The sequence below is a fragment of the Hypomesus nipponensis genome, chromosome 6 (assembly GCF_054491055.1).
Source record: "Hypomesus nipponensis isolate SF chromosome 6, ASM5449105v1, whole genome shotgun sequence".
NCBI classification, from domain to species: domain Eukaryota; kingdom Metazoa; phylum Chordata; class Actinopteri; order Osmeriformes; family Osmeridae; genus Hypomesus; species Hypomesus nipponensis.
In genome coordinates, this window is record NC_140366.1 from 8,372,648 (window position 1) to 8,385,820 (window position 13,173).

At 40.7% G+C, this 13,173-nt stretch overlaps 3 protein-coding genes across 3 annotated transcripts in view; all 3 read left to right on the plus strand.

Annotated features, from left to right (window-relative positions):
- The first annotated feature begins 5 nt into the window (after positions 1–5).
- Positions 6–2,860, plus strand: LOC146286876 (cell cycle control protein 50A-like). The gene is made up of 7 exons (XM_084699459.1): positions 6–460; positions 614–733; positions 814–921; positions 1,000–1,087; positions 1,185–1,331; positions 1,419–1,625; positions 1,814–2,860. The coding sequence occupies exons 1-7, from the start codon at positions 218–220 to the stop codon at positions 2,005–2,007; spliced, it is 1,107 nt and encodes a 368-aa protein (XP_084555585.1). The 5' UTR covers positions 6–217; the 3' UTR covers positions 2,008–2,860.
- A 169-nt stretch (positions 2,861–3,029) lies between these two features.
- cox7a2b (cytochrome c oxidase subunit 7A2b) lies at positions 3,030–4,629 on the plus strand. Its single transcript, XM_084699461.1, has 4 exons — positions 3,030–3,135; positions 3,491–3,580; positions 4,169–4,253; positions 4,412–4,629. Exons 1-4 carry the CDS (start codon positions 3,118–3,120, stop codon positions 4,468–4,470), a joined length of 252 nt encoding a protein of 83 aa, XP_084555587.1. The 5' UTR covers positions 3,030–3,117; the 3' UTR covers positions 4,471–4,629.
- Positions 4,630–5,716: 1,087 nt separating this feature from the next.
- Positions 5,717–13,173, plus strand: part of col12a1b (collagen, type XII, alpha 1b) — a 61,557-nt gene continuing 54,100 nt past the window's right edge. The window contains exons 1-8 of the mRNA XM_084699449.1: positions 5,717–5,858; positions 6,705–6,818; positions 9,703–9,819; positions 10,146–10,289; positions 10,771–10,827; positions 11,804–12,067; positions 12,197–12,361; positions 12,930–13,103. Coding sequence (XP_084555575.1) covers positions 6,746–6,818; positions 9,703–9,819; positions 10,146–10,289; positions 10,771–10,827; positions 11,804–12,067; positions 12,197–12,361; positions 12,930–13,103 — 994 coding nt within the window. The 5' untranslated portion in view covers positions 5,717–5,858; positions 6,705–6,745. The remainder of the gene's footprint in view (positions 5,859–6,704; positions 6,819–9,702; positions 9,820–10,145; positions 10,290–10,770; positions 10,828–11,803; positions 12,068–12,196; positions 12,362–12,929; positions 13,104–13,173) is intronic.

Genomic DNA, 13,173 nt, shown 5'->3' on the forward strand with positions numbered 1-13,173 from the left:
TTATGGTTATCTATCATAGCAAGAGTTTATTCGATTCGGATATCTAGATTGTTGCTTGCATAGTTAACATATTATTCACCATACTCTACCAAACTTGGCGTAAAGCCTATCTGACATAGTCCAGAAATAGAAATTAGCTAGGTAGCTGCGTCTCGTCAGCTGACTTTAGCGAGCCTAGCTGCAGTAGCCTCGTTGTTACCAGCAGCACAGCAGTGTTATGATGGCGTCTAGTTACAACGCAAAGGAGGAAGACGGTCTGCATACAATCGCAGGACCAGGTGGAGGAACTATCAAAAATAAAAAGCCTGATAACACAGCCTTCAAACAGCAACGGCTCCCCGCATGGCAACCCATTTTGACAGCGGGCACGGTTCTTCCTGCCTTTTTTGTTATCGGGCTTATCTTCATCCCCATTGGCATTGGCCTCTATGTAACGTCCAACAACATCAAGGAGTTCGAGGTAAGCCAGCTAGCACTAGCTGCTTTAATACTTGTTGCACCATAAATTAAACGAATAGATCAGCTACTCAACTTCTTCTTAATGGGCCCAAGCGGGCAAGTCTCGAAATGTATTTGTTTATAATATATTGTATATAATAATTGTATTTTGCAGATTGATTACACTGGGGTAGACATGTCCAGTCCTTGCTTTAATTGCTCCCAAAGTTTCAGCTGGAACAGCTCAAGGCCTTGTACATGCGTGTTGCCTTTCTCCTTAGAACAACCATTTGAGGTAAGAGAGATTGTCTATTGAGTGTGTTGAATCTGTGGAACTCTTGTGACCATTATATTCAAATGTATTCATTTCAACAGAGCAACGTATTCATGTACTACGGCTTGTCGAACTTCTACCAAAATCACAGGCGGTATGTTAAGTCTAGGGATGACAGTCAACTGAATGGAGACAGTGGTTCTCTAACGGTAAGAAATGAATTCTCTCCCAACTATATTTTATGTGATTTGTGCTGTTTAATACTATATGTGTATTCTTATTTACAGAAACCCAGTAAAGAATGTGAGCCTTATGCTTTTTATGAAAACAAGGCCATTGCTCCATGTGGAGCTATTGCCAATAGCATGTTCAATGGTGAGATAGTTTTGTGCTCTGTAGTTATCATAAAAAGGCCATCATTATGAAGGTTCATGTTGGTTAATCAACATTTACTTTGACCCCTTGATATTAGATACATTGGAGCTGTTTTACTTTGATCCTAATGGAACAAGGGTTCAGATCCCTTTGATGAGGAAGGGAATTGCGTGGTGGACAGACAAGCATGTGAAATTCAGGAACCCTGATGCTAATAACCCCAACCTGACATCTGTCTTCCAAGGTGACTACGCAAGCAGATGACATAACACAATATCAACACGGATGGTGAATCTGAAGCAAATAACTGACTTGTCTTTTCCTGTTCCAGGCACATCCAAGCCAATCAACTGGCGCAAGCCTGTCTATGAGCTTGACGATGACCTGGAAAATAATGGCTTCATTAATGAGGACTTTATCGTGTGGATGCGAACAGCTGCCTTGCCTACCTTTCGCAAGCTGTACCGTATTATTCAGAAGAAGAACAACATGACCCCAACTCTTCCTCGGGGCAACTACACCTTGGAAGTCACTTACAGTATCCTTCCTCTGAGTCCTCAAGCCGCCCTACATAAAGAACCATGATGTTTAGACCCAAGTAGTGATAGCCGCTGGTAACAGACATGCATCACTGCCTTGTATCAAAATAACGCATGCTTAATCATCCTAACAATTGATAGAAATTGCATTTTCAACATCTATAGCTACCTCCTTAATGTATCCCAGACTACCCTGTCCGTAGCTTCGAGGGGAGGAAGCGTATGATCCTGAGCACCATCTCCTGGATGGGGGGCAAGAACCCCTTCCTGGGCATCGCTTACATCACTGTGGGCTCTGTGTGCTTCTTCCTGGGGGTGGTGCTGCTCATCATCCACCACAAATATGGCAACCGCAACAACAGTGCTGACATCCCAAATTAAGATGTGTTTGGATATGCTGCATGGACAGAGAAACAGCACACTAGGTTATTGTCCTTCATGCCTGGCTTTGGTTTAGATGAATGGCTTGCTTTGTCATGTATTTGAGAAAAAGACTGATGCACTGTGCACATGTGCAGAGTTTGTGGGACAGCCACATGTCTGGTTCTTGAATTTTGAGGTTTGTGCGTATTGCTGAATGCCATGATTCTTCTTAGGGTCTTTTGCTACTGTTAAAAGCTGTTGTCTTGCCAGTACTTTGAATACAGCTATGTGTAAAGTATATGCAAATTTTAGTGCCGATAGTGCAATTCTAATCCAGATAGCATTGAAACAATGTTGTTTTTATCATTTATAGAGCATTGTTTCAAAATAAGAAACCTTCATCTTCAAGTAAATTAGGAATTTGCAACCTCATCAATAGTTACATACATAATGGTAGTATTGCAACATATAAAGTCAGTAACAATGTTAATGTCAGTTTTCATAGCCTTTATGGTCTTCATTTTTCTTTTCAGTTTACACTGCAGGTGAGTGTCTTGCAACAGGATGCAAGCTTTGTGTGAAGGTTTTTTGCTTTCAATGTATTTTTTATTAAGTTTATGGCACTTATTTATTTGAGTGGTTATTTCAGTTGTTGAGAATGCAGACTGAGGTTCAAAACATGTTTCACTGTCTGATCAATGTAATTTATTTATTTTGGGACCAAACAATTTGTTATAATGTTTTAAATGAATTTGCACTTTATATAGCTGCTATTGATTTTATTTTGTGCATTTAAACTTCTCGAAGTTGACAAACTTGCTGGATAGTCTGTTAAATGTGCTTGACAAATAAAATTTCAAATTCACTCAAATTTCCGAAACTCCTCCCTTATTTGGGATAAGCACAGACAATTTATACATATTGCCATCAATGCCATGGCATTTTTTATTGAATGCACAATAACTAGTCCTGTAAAATATCAGGTAGCGCGCTATCCAACGCTTCAAACAGCTCCAGTCCATGTGTGGCGGTATTTTCACTGCAGTCGTGATGCGTCAGATAACAGTCCACCGAAGAAGAAAAGGCGGAAATTGAGTTTTACCAGTGTCCTTGTGATCGCGGCAAAAGATGTACCGGCACATTTCAGTAAGACTAAATTTGCTGGGTATCTATGAGGCATTTTTACTGTATGGTGTTAATCTTGACCATTTTGTTGTAGTCTTAGAATACTACGGTTGTAACATGCTTGACAAATTCAAGCGTCTTCTATTTTGGGGTCATTTCAGGATACTTCATTGACTTCCTCAACAGCGACCCGGTACCGCAGCTATACAAGCAATGGCACCTAGATACACTTTATTTTTTTTAAGTGAATCCAATCCGGTGCGACTGAAGGGCCAAATTTAGTTGACTAAGAGTAACATTTAGGTGTCTCCGTTTACGTCCTAATTCACATTATTAGTCAGGAGCTTAGTAATAATGCTATTTCTGTCATTAACAGGCACTCCAGCAGGTGTCGCGGCGGACGCTCAGCTGTAGCGTGCGCAGGGAAGTGGAGAACAAAGTCCCTGGGAAACAGAAGTTGTTTCAGGTACAGTGACGTACATCAGTCTCAAGTGTAATAGAAGTAGACACATTTAAGGATGAGGTCTTTAAACCTTCATCTAGAAAAAATACCTCTCAAGTCATTTCTACAAGTTGCCTATTGTAGTAATGAACCGATCACTTCATGTGACCTTTATTGGTGGTTAGTCGACTGGTCTGATCTCCACCCTTATAGTTTGTCTGCATACGAATCCCGAATCCTATAAAATCTACTGTACTGTGGCAAACTGTGGCTCTACAGATAAGTATATCTCACGGCATCCTACTGTGTTGAATTAACAGATTACAATTTGCATGATTCACGTGTGTCGGTAGAATTATGTTTGTCATTAACTTTTGAGTATTCTAAAGACCACAATTTATGCAACAACCTGGAGTGGAGATATTGCATTGACACATGCTTAATCACTGATTAAAAACACTGCTTGTGTGTGTAATTAAAATATATAATATGCCCACGCCTTTGGAGAGTGTTTAATGGAATCAGGGAGTAGATGGAAACTTGAATTATCTTTAATCAAGAGAGAGATATGCACGTGCCCATAGTTAGCGGTTTGTTATTCATTCTGACTAGGAGGACAATGGGATACCAATTCACTTGAAGGGAGGGGCCAAAGATGCTCTCCTGTACAGAGCGACAATGGGACTGACTATTGTTGGTAAGTAAAGGGTGGTTGCACTAATTGTTTCATGTATAAGATTAATCTTTGTAATTGCACAGTTTTGTTCTAGCCCAGCAGTGACACACAACTATGGAAGACATGGGACTGCATTTGTAAATACATTGGACATAAACACATTTTGAACTCCATTGCAGGAACTGGACTTGTTGTGTATGAACTGGTCAAAGCAGCATTTCCCCAGAAGAAGGAGTAAACCATCTTGTGCACTCACCACCTCGGTTCACAATGTGTTGTAAAAAGGTGTTGGTCTTCATCCTGTGTATCCTGCTATAATGGCGTTCATTACATGTTGTTTCATTAGATCAATATTTATTTCTTGTACTCTGAGGAAAATTAAAGAAGCCTCTCATTACTAACGTTTCTGGTCTTTTTGGTGTGTGTCTATTTATTCCACTAACCAGCAGTGGTAAAATAGCTTTGCAATTATGACAAGTGACGGTAGGAATTCCATAACGGTTTTACCGAAATACCATGCCCCTTATGAAGGCTATAAACATTTGTGGCAGACTACATCTGGATATCCTCAATGAGCGTCTGGATATGGAAAGGAAAAGCACAGCGCAAAGGAAATGTTTTCTTCAAAAGGTTTCCATGGGAATATGACACCGTATTATTGATACAATCCTGTATTGATATAAACAAGTCAGATACATGCTAAATACCTGGTGGTGTTTTAAACATGAAAAACCTAGGGAAATATGAATTACGTGAGAATCAGCGTTTGACACAAGTCAAAATAAATGAACCAGTGGCTACACTGTCTGCATGCATTTGAATTCTACCGTCACTAGAGGGCTACGTTTTCAAACAAATGGTGCACTGCATTTTAAATGGTAATGATAATGTGATGCAGGCTCAGCAATTTACTTTATTTTGGATGGACAGTGCCCATGTCATTCTAATGGCTAACTATTTGTTTAATGATCCCACTGAACAATAGTAGGCCTGGTTATATCATAATCCGCTGCCTGTCTCCCTCAATTATGCTACTCATAATGCTGTCTGTTCCAATTACAAAAATGTTTTGCCTGACTATCTAATTCATATAAAGATTTTTCCTCCTGCAATGAACTTTCGAAATTTGGGCCAAACAACTACTTAAATAACTTGGCACTTTAAGGAGTTCATTTTGTCTACAATTAAGGCCTGACTTAACTGGCTTTTCAGTAAATGCTTGGTTGCCTCGGTTCCAAAGCAGATGTCACGATCAGACGACTGGCTAAACACACGAGAGCATCATTGCGAAGGAATGCAACAATTTATGTAAAAGTTTCCTAAAGTGTATCCCCACACACTCTGAAAGGTTACATATTTCAGTCCGTGGCAGGATTCCTTGCTTGTGTGTCGTAAGAGCTTACGATACTGAAGGGAGAGTTGGGAACAGCCCCCTATTAAGTAGCACTTTGTAAAAAGATTCTTCCCATTTGGAAAGAGGCTTCTTATCTGGGACCTCCACAAGTGAGCTCTGAGTTTTCCTCTGGACGATCTTCTCCTCAGTGAAACGTACTATCTCCATTTTTTAAGCAGAAGTTACATCCTCGGAAAGGCTTTCTTATTTTCACTTTAATATCACATCCGCAGGTCAGTATTGCTTTTAGCCTAATATGATCCCATTCACACCATCCATCATTTGAAAGTTTTTACTTTAAAAAACTTAAAATCGATATTCTTCTGGATATTTCAATAACGTCCAAGGGTTCATTGTTAGTTTTTGTTAAATCCCCGTTAAAAAAAATGGACATCAAAGTTGTGTCAGGCTGGTAAGTGTCTACGTTTGGTAAATTTGTTAGGCTACAGAATTGAAATGATAAACAATTGACGCATAGTTTTTTTTATGTATCATTAAAATGGGGGATAATGATGAATTAAACTGGTAAGGCTTTTTTGCAACTTTTAACTTTCCAACGTGTAGGCCTGCTAAAAATGTGTTTTCACCTACATTTTGTTTTATACTAGGATTAGTGATATTATAATGTTCTGCGTTTATCATAGAGTTATCAAGCATTCTATTCAGAAGATTTAGGACCAGTCAGTTTTCTGGCCAACTTTTTACTATTGCGTAGTTTTTGAACGTGTCTGAGAATCATTCAGATTGGCACTCAGATTGGCACACTGATTTATACCTGTCTCTATCGATGCCAAAAGCAGGCAAGTTGTAGCATATTCAGGGCTGTAAGGGGGTGACTGCAGGGATGCATCCTCAGGTGGCGCCCATAACAGTCAAAAAAGGCAATTCCACTGCAACGGCTAGAGCTGAAAGTTTCAAAGTTTACGTTTATCTATTAGCATTTTAAATTTGCAAAGATATGAATGCATAATTATTGTGAAACATAATTTTAGAATGGACCTATGCCATATGGTCTTTAACATGGTTATAGAACAGAGTTTGGCAAGTAACCAGTGCGTAATTGCTCCTTCTTTTTGTAGCTTCATTCATGTTCTGCTGAGCCAGAAAGAAGGAGAGAAAAATGAAGATAAGGCTGTCTCTGGCAGCGACTGCCCTCCTCGTAGTGCTACTAGTATCATCCGTCGAGGCCCAAGGTAATATTAACCGCTTTTCCTCAACCCCCGCATTACATTTCAAATTTCACACTTAAACACACCGTTCTGCCAACTCGATCGAGGTCTCCAGTCTCGGAGTCTTTTAGATTCTAAACGAATAAATGTTGCAGAAATAAATGCGTCTGTATGCCATTTTTTCCACCAAACCACGTCTTTGGATGTTGTCTTTGATTTGGTTCTGTACTGCGTTTGAGAGAAATAATCTAAGTTTATACTTCAAATCCTGTTTTTGAGTGTAATTGTATAGACTTAACTGTCCTCTCCTTCAGAGACCGTGCGTTTTAACAATGTATTTGGGCCCCCAGTAAGATCAGTCGGGGCCACTCCCCAGTTGCAGTGGTCTATTTTATTCGCTAGGAGGAGCTCTTGTTCGTAATGTGTTTTAATGTGACACTGACAACTCAGTTCTACTTGCCAACATCTACAGTATGTACGCCCTACCATGTGGAATAGTAAAAAAGACGTCCAAATGTTATTACAAAAATTGCTAAAACGTTTTGAATTTTTTCATAACTTTTCGTCGTTGGAAGGTAACGTTTAATAACCGTAAAGTTATATCAAGTTATATATTACGGTCTCAAATAGGCATCTACATGGGCGTATGTAGCCCTATAAGGGCTGGAGCACCCCAAAAGTTTCATTAGCCTTTTTCTTTTATATTTTAAATCTAAACGTGTTCATTTCTCTTTCTAAAACCCACTAGAGGACAATACTTAGAAGGATATTTTTTTTAAATCTTCTGGGGGAACATGCCCCCAGACCCCCCTAGTTTTGCTGGGTCACAGGAAAAATAATAGTTTTATCTAAGGGCTTAGCAAAGCGGGAACCTAGATTTGCCCCTGGGCATCTAAGAGTGTTGATCTTGGATCAGTAGTGTGATTTGGGTGGGATAATGTGCATACAGGGAGATACAGGGAGATCTGAACCAAATTTCTTCTCCTTCTCCTATAGTCTTGTATGTATATAATTTCTCTGACCAAACCTGACCCTGATGAATCTATTCAGACAGCTTTTTAGTACTTGACAGGACACAAGATGTTACAACAATATTCGAATATTCTAAGTATGAATGATTTTGAACTCAAATCTATGGAAAAAGGAACTGAACGTCTCTCTAGTTTCATTTTGGAAAAAAAATGAGCTTGTGGCCAAGTTTCCTCTCCTTGTCTGTTCTGATGGAACGGAAAGACAAAATAGGAGTTTCACATTATTTTCCAAAGACTCTCAAGCTAAACGCTCATATGACTCCCTTCAGCATTCCTTCAGAACAAAGATTTGCATATAAAACACATTTTCCCATATTAGAAACGACTTTGTATTAGCTAGACTTTAGTTATGGTCACAAGAAGAAGTCATAACCCATGAACAAGAGCCTATAACCGTACCCTTCGGGGTGTTAGCTAAGACAAAGTGGTATTTTCTGTACTAGGGTTAGGTTTCTGTAAAAGTGTTTGACATGTTGAGACCAGGTTTCAAACGGACAAAATAAAATGCTTGAAAGGCAGAGTTATAGCTGGTTGTCATGGATCACATTTTAGACCTGCACACACCGCCACAGTTTAACCACCTGAAACCTTGTGGGTACGTGTGTGCACGTTTGTATGCGTGTACTCCTGAAGCACTGTTATGTGATGATCATGTGTGTAGTAACTGTACGATCATAAATGGCCCAATCGGAAACGGAAGCAGCAGAACGTGGGGCTTGAGTTGATTTGACAGGTTGGTGGTTCTCATTTTTGCTGTCCTGTACTGGTCAAGCTTTGCTCAGGTTATATGAGTCATGGCTTTTCAACAATATTTTAGAATGGTATTCTTCCTCCCTTCATTCTTGTTTCATAGGGTTTCTTTTATTTAGCTAGTACAGTATGCCTCCAACTAACGCAGTAGAATTGAGCACAGTGCATTGTATATTTATCTTGATCGTATGCACTGTGTTGTTTGTCTTAATACATTTGAATGTACACGTAATGTAGATTCCTTATTCACACTGGTCGCTTTTAAAGCTAAACATGACAGAGCTCGACCTTCAGATCATGACCAGGCAGCATGGATTCTAATGTTCCCCCCTCCCAACTGAAGAATATCATTTTAAAATATTATAAAATATTTTGTAGTCCGTCTTGTACATGAAAACTTATGTCCGGTGCTACAAGTTGTGTCAAACAACTTTTCATGTACATGTGCATGACTATAAAACAATGCAAACAGCCTCCATGATGGTTTTGAAACTGAATTTTTATGTGTCTCTTATGTTACTTCTTGTCTTTCACTGTATGTGCAATTCTTTGAGAAAAGATGTACATGTGTCTTCAATGACTGTGTATTCTTTTAAGAGGTTTGCAATGGATGGCAGTTGTAAAAATAGTTGAATCCAAACAACAAATGTATGAGTATCCTATCTTGACTCCATTGTAAATGCCAAATGTTTCAATGTTTCTCTTTGTCAATTTAACAGTTAACTAGATGGCATGCGTTGGATTGACTTCATGGGCAGCATGCAAGATGTTACAAAATCGTTTTTTATGTATGCTTAGACAGCCATGTTCTACCACTTTGGCCTTTGGCACTTTATGAGCGCAGTGTTTTTTCCCTCCCTACATGCTTGAGTTGTTGGGACAGCTCAAACGAATGTCATTTTTCTCCAAAATGGCTTCTCCTGTCTTTAATGTCCTTTAGCTGTGTCACCATGTGTCACCATGTCTTGTTTGCCCCAACAATGAACAGGACAACTTCAGTTCTGAAGTGTTGATTGTTGGGTACACACTTGTGCTGTTTGTGTTGTACAACTTATCCTCTTCTTATTGATCAATACACTCTTTTCCACAAACGTTGGCATTAACATGGCCGACTCTTCTTTTCACAGTTGATGCACCTTCAGACTTGAGGTTTAAGATTTTAAATGAGAACACAGTGCAAATGACATGGAGGCTGCCCATAAGTAGGATAGAGGGCTTCCGACTACAAGTTGTCTCAGACACAGGTGAGTGACCTTACAGTTGCAGGTTCACTCAAGCCAAAATGTCTGCATTACACAGTACATACACATATATTACCAACAGCCCAGTGACTGAAATCAACAAATGGCTCACCAATGCCTTTGCAAACAGACGAACACATGTATTGCTTCATTGTGCCGAATTGTGACCTGTGCATGTATATCCACAGTCATTTTAGTGACTTAGGATCAAAATGAAGATGGGCTGATATTAAGGGTCATACTGGCAGTGCTTCTCTGAATGACCCTGTAAGCTCATGTTCAACTGAGTCACCTATTCCTGACATGGTGTTGACTCTGTTTGTGTTCAGATGAACCATCCCGAGAAATAAACCTCTCTGCCTCTGCTACCAAGACGTCAATCACAAATTTGACTCCAGATGTGGACTACGCAGTGACAATCTCCTCATATTACGGATCAGATGAAAGTCTGCCCCTATCTGGCCAGATCACAAGTGAGTCACATACTTTGTGAGTTGACAATATGGAAGAATGACTAAGGAACACGGTAAATGGTTCCCTGCACAGAGGGAACCCCCGACATCCAAGTCCTAGCAGAAATGGAGTCTGTTGTAACTTAATGTGAACTGCCTGGTGGGGCGGCTTCTTTGGCAGCCCCACACAGGGCTGATTAGAGAAACCGAAGCAACTCAGAGTCTTTAGAGATTACAGAGGACAACGGGGCGGAACTGATTGGCATTTTACCGTACAATCTGAGAGCTTTGTTTAGCCTGCTCACCGAAACCACAAGGCTTTATCTTGTACGAGACGACCACATCAAATAACGTGTTGTTGATACCATCGACAAATCTTTTACGCTCAAACCGAGTAACATGTTTAGTCTGCTCTTAATGCTATACAATGATCCTTTTCCATGGTGGAGAATGATGTGTTCCAGTGTCTGATGTTTGCATTGTCCCATTGCTTGTGTTTCAGTCCAATCAAGTGGTACAAATGGAGGTCCCAGGAAACCGCTGGTCACAGATGCAGTCAGTAAGTCCAATACATACAAGGTTTATGTTATGAGCTTTCCAGTTTTTCATTTCTACTTAGTGCTTCTGTGTTCTTTCCATTGCTGTGTGGTCAGCAACAGAGGGGTGTTTCCACGGATTCAATGCCCCATTGTAAAGACTAATACATTTTTTTAAACCACATAAATGTAGAAGAAGAAAAAAAAACGGGTAATCATTAACTTGGTCAGGCCGGTCAATGGCGCTAGTAGGGGGAGTTTGCACATGCTCAGTGTTGGTACGCACAGGGAAGGGTGTGGAGTTAGAAGCTGTGTCAAGGCCACTGGTGCGGGAGCTGAATAGAAGCCCAACCCTGAAGGCAGGGAGAGAAGTGGAAACCATTACAGACTCGAGTTTACAAGAGCTCCGTGGCCTCCCCCAGATGATGTAGGCTGCTGCTGCTGCTGCTGGGGAAAACCTCACTGGTTTAGTACGTCCATATCAGACGACTTGGGAAAGAAAGTTGAGGTATAATCCTGAGCAAATGTACTTCCTAAAAATCTTTTGCTGCTTTCCCAAAGACCAGCTCCACTACAGGGTCTCATCTCAACTGTGTGATCGAGCGATATGGCGTGTTTACAGAGTAATGCACAGAATTGAATCTCCATAGTTCCTGTGTGGAATATGAGGGCCATGGGGGCTGTTTCTTTCATACGTTAACGTTATGCATTTTGGAAAGGGGGAAAAAATGTTGGATCACATTTAGCCTCTAGAGGCTCTTTTCACTGTTTCATTGTAAGGTATTTCCCCCTCAGCGCTCTTTATGTTGTTGTTTTTGGTCAGCAATTTCACTTTTGGGACTTATAAGGATACGGAAACAGGACATGGTTCCTTCTAGAAACGTGTCTTCAGGTCAAAGCATTTGCCTACTCCACATTTCCATTGTATATTGACCTATGCTCCTTTTTGATCTCCCCTACCTCCTTCCTTCCCACCTTCCCACTCTCCTTCCCACCCAGAGTGCTCCGTCAGTGCCATCACTGACCTGGTGTTTCTGGTGGATGGCTCATGGAGTGCTGGAAGGGAAAACTTCAAGTTCATCCGTAGCTTCATATCAGCCATGGCGGGCGCCTTTGAGATTGGCGAGGACAAGACCAGGGTGGCCGTGGTACAGTACAGCACCGACTCCAAAACCGAGTTCAACCTGAACCAATACCACAAACGTGGAGATCTCCTCCGGGCCATCAACACCTTAACTTACAACGGTGGAAACACCATGACAGGTACTGACAAGACGACATCCTACTTAATATTGGCTACAGGCTGTATGTGTGTTATTTGAAGTCTATCATCCTTTGATTAGTTCTGTTACAAAGAGGTTGTTGTTCAGGTGTCGTACGTTGTGCCTATAGGTGAAGCCATGGACTACCTTTTGAAGAACACATTCACAGAGGCTTCCGGGGCCAGGAAAAGCTTCCCCAAAGTGGCCATGGTCATCACCGACGGGAGGTCTCAGGGCCCCGTGGAGAACTTTGCCAAAAAGCTGAGGAACATGGGAGTAGAGATCTTTGTCTTAGGTACGTGGTCACAGCGCTACTCCTCTGGCATTTCACGCCCCGGGGTTCTTCATAGGTTTTCCCCGTCTCTGCTGCAATGGCAAGACAAAGGGCTGACCCGTCTATATGATATGAATGGGTTTCAATTATACTCCCCATGTGGTCATACTTTCCAACCGAAAGAGAAATAAAAGAACGAACCCAGCCTCTGGTACTTTGGTCAATGAAAAAGTGGGGATTATCACATAGGAAATCCAGCTGGATATCTTTAAAAGAGGAAACGTGTGGAAAAGTAGTACTTAATTTCCTGTCTTTATAGATCACTTGTTTCACCCAGTATTTATAGCTCTCAGACGCGAAGAAGAATGCATCGGTTTATTCCGATTCCAAAGGATTTTTATGAGCGGCCATGGACTTTACAAGGACTGTTTTGGGTTAATGGTGTTGTCTCTTAAATATGAACAATTAAACCCCCTGAATTTGGTGTGTGATCAGAATGATGACAGCTGTATGGAACATTTCCCCCATTTTAATATACATTGTATACATTTTATGTAATCATTTATTTTATTTTTTTCATTCAATGTAGGGATCAAGGGAGCAGATGAGGAGGAGCTTAAACGGATTGCTTCAACCCCCTACCAAACCCACGTCTACAATGTGGCCGACTTTAACCTGGTCAAGAATGTCCAGAAAGAGCTCATCACTCATGTGTGTTCAGGCGTTGATGATCAACTCAACTCACTTGTCAGTGGCGAAGAAGGTAAAATGTGCTTTTGAGTATCTACTTAATTCAGTCGAATTTGTCATGTGTATGCCACTAGGAGATACTT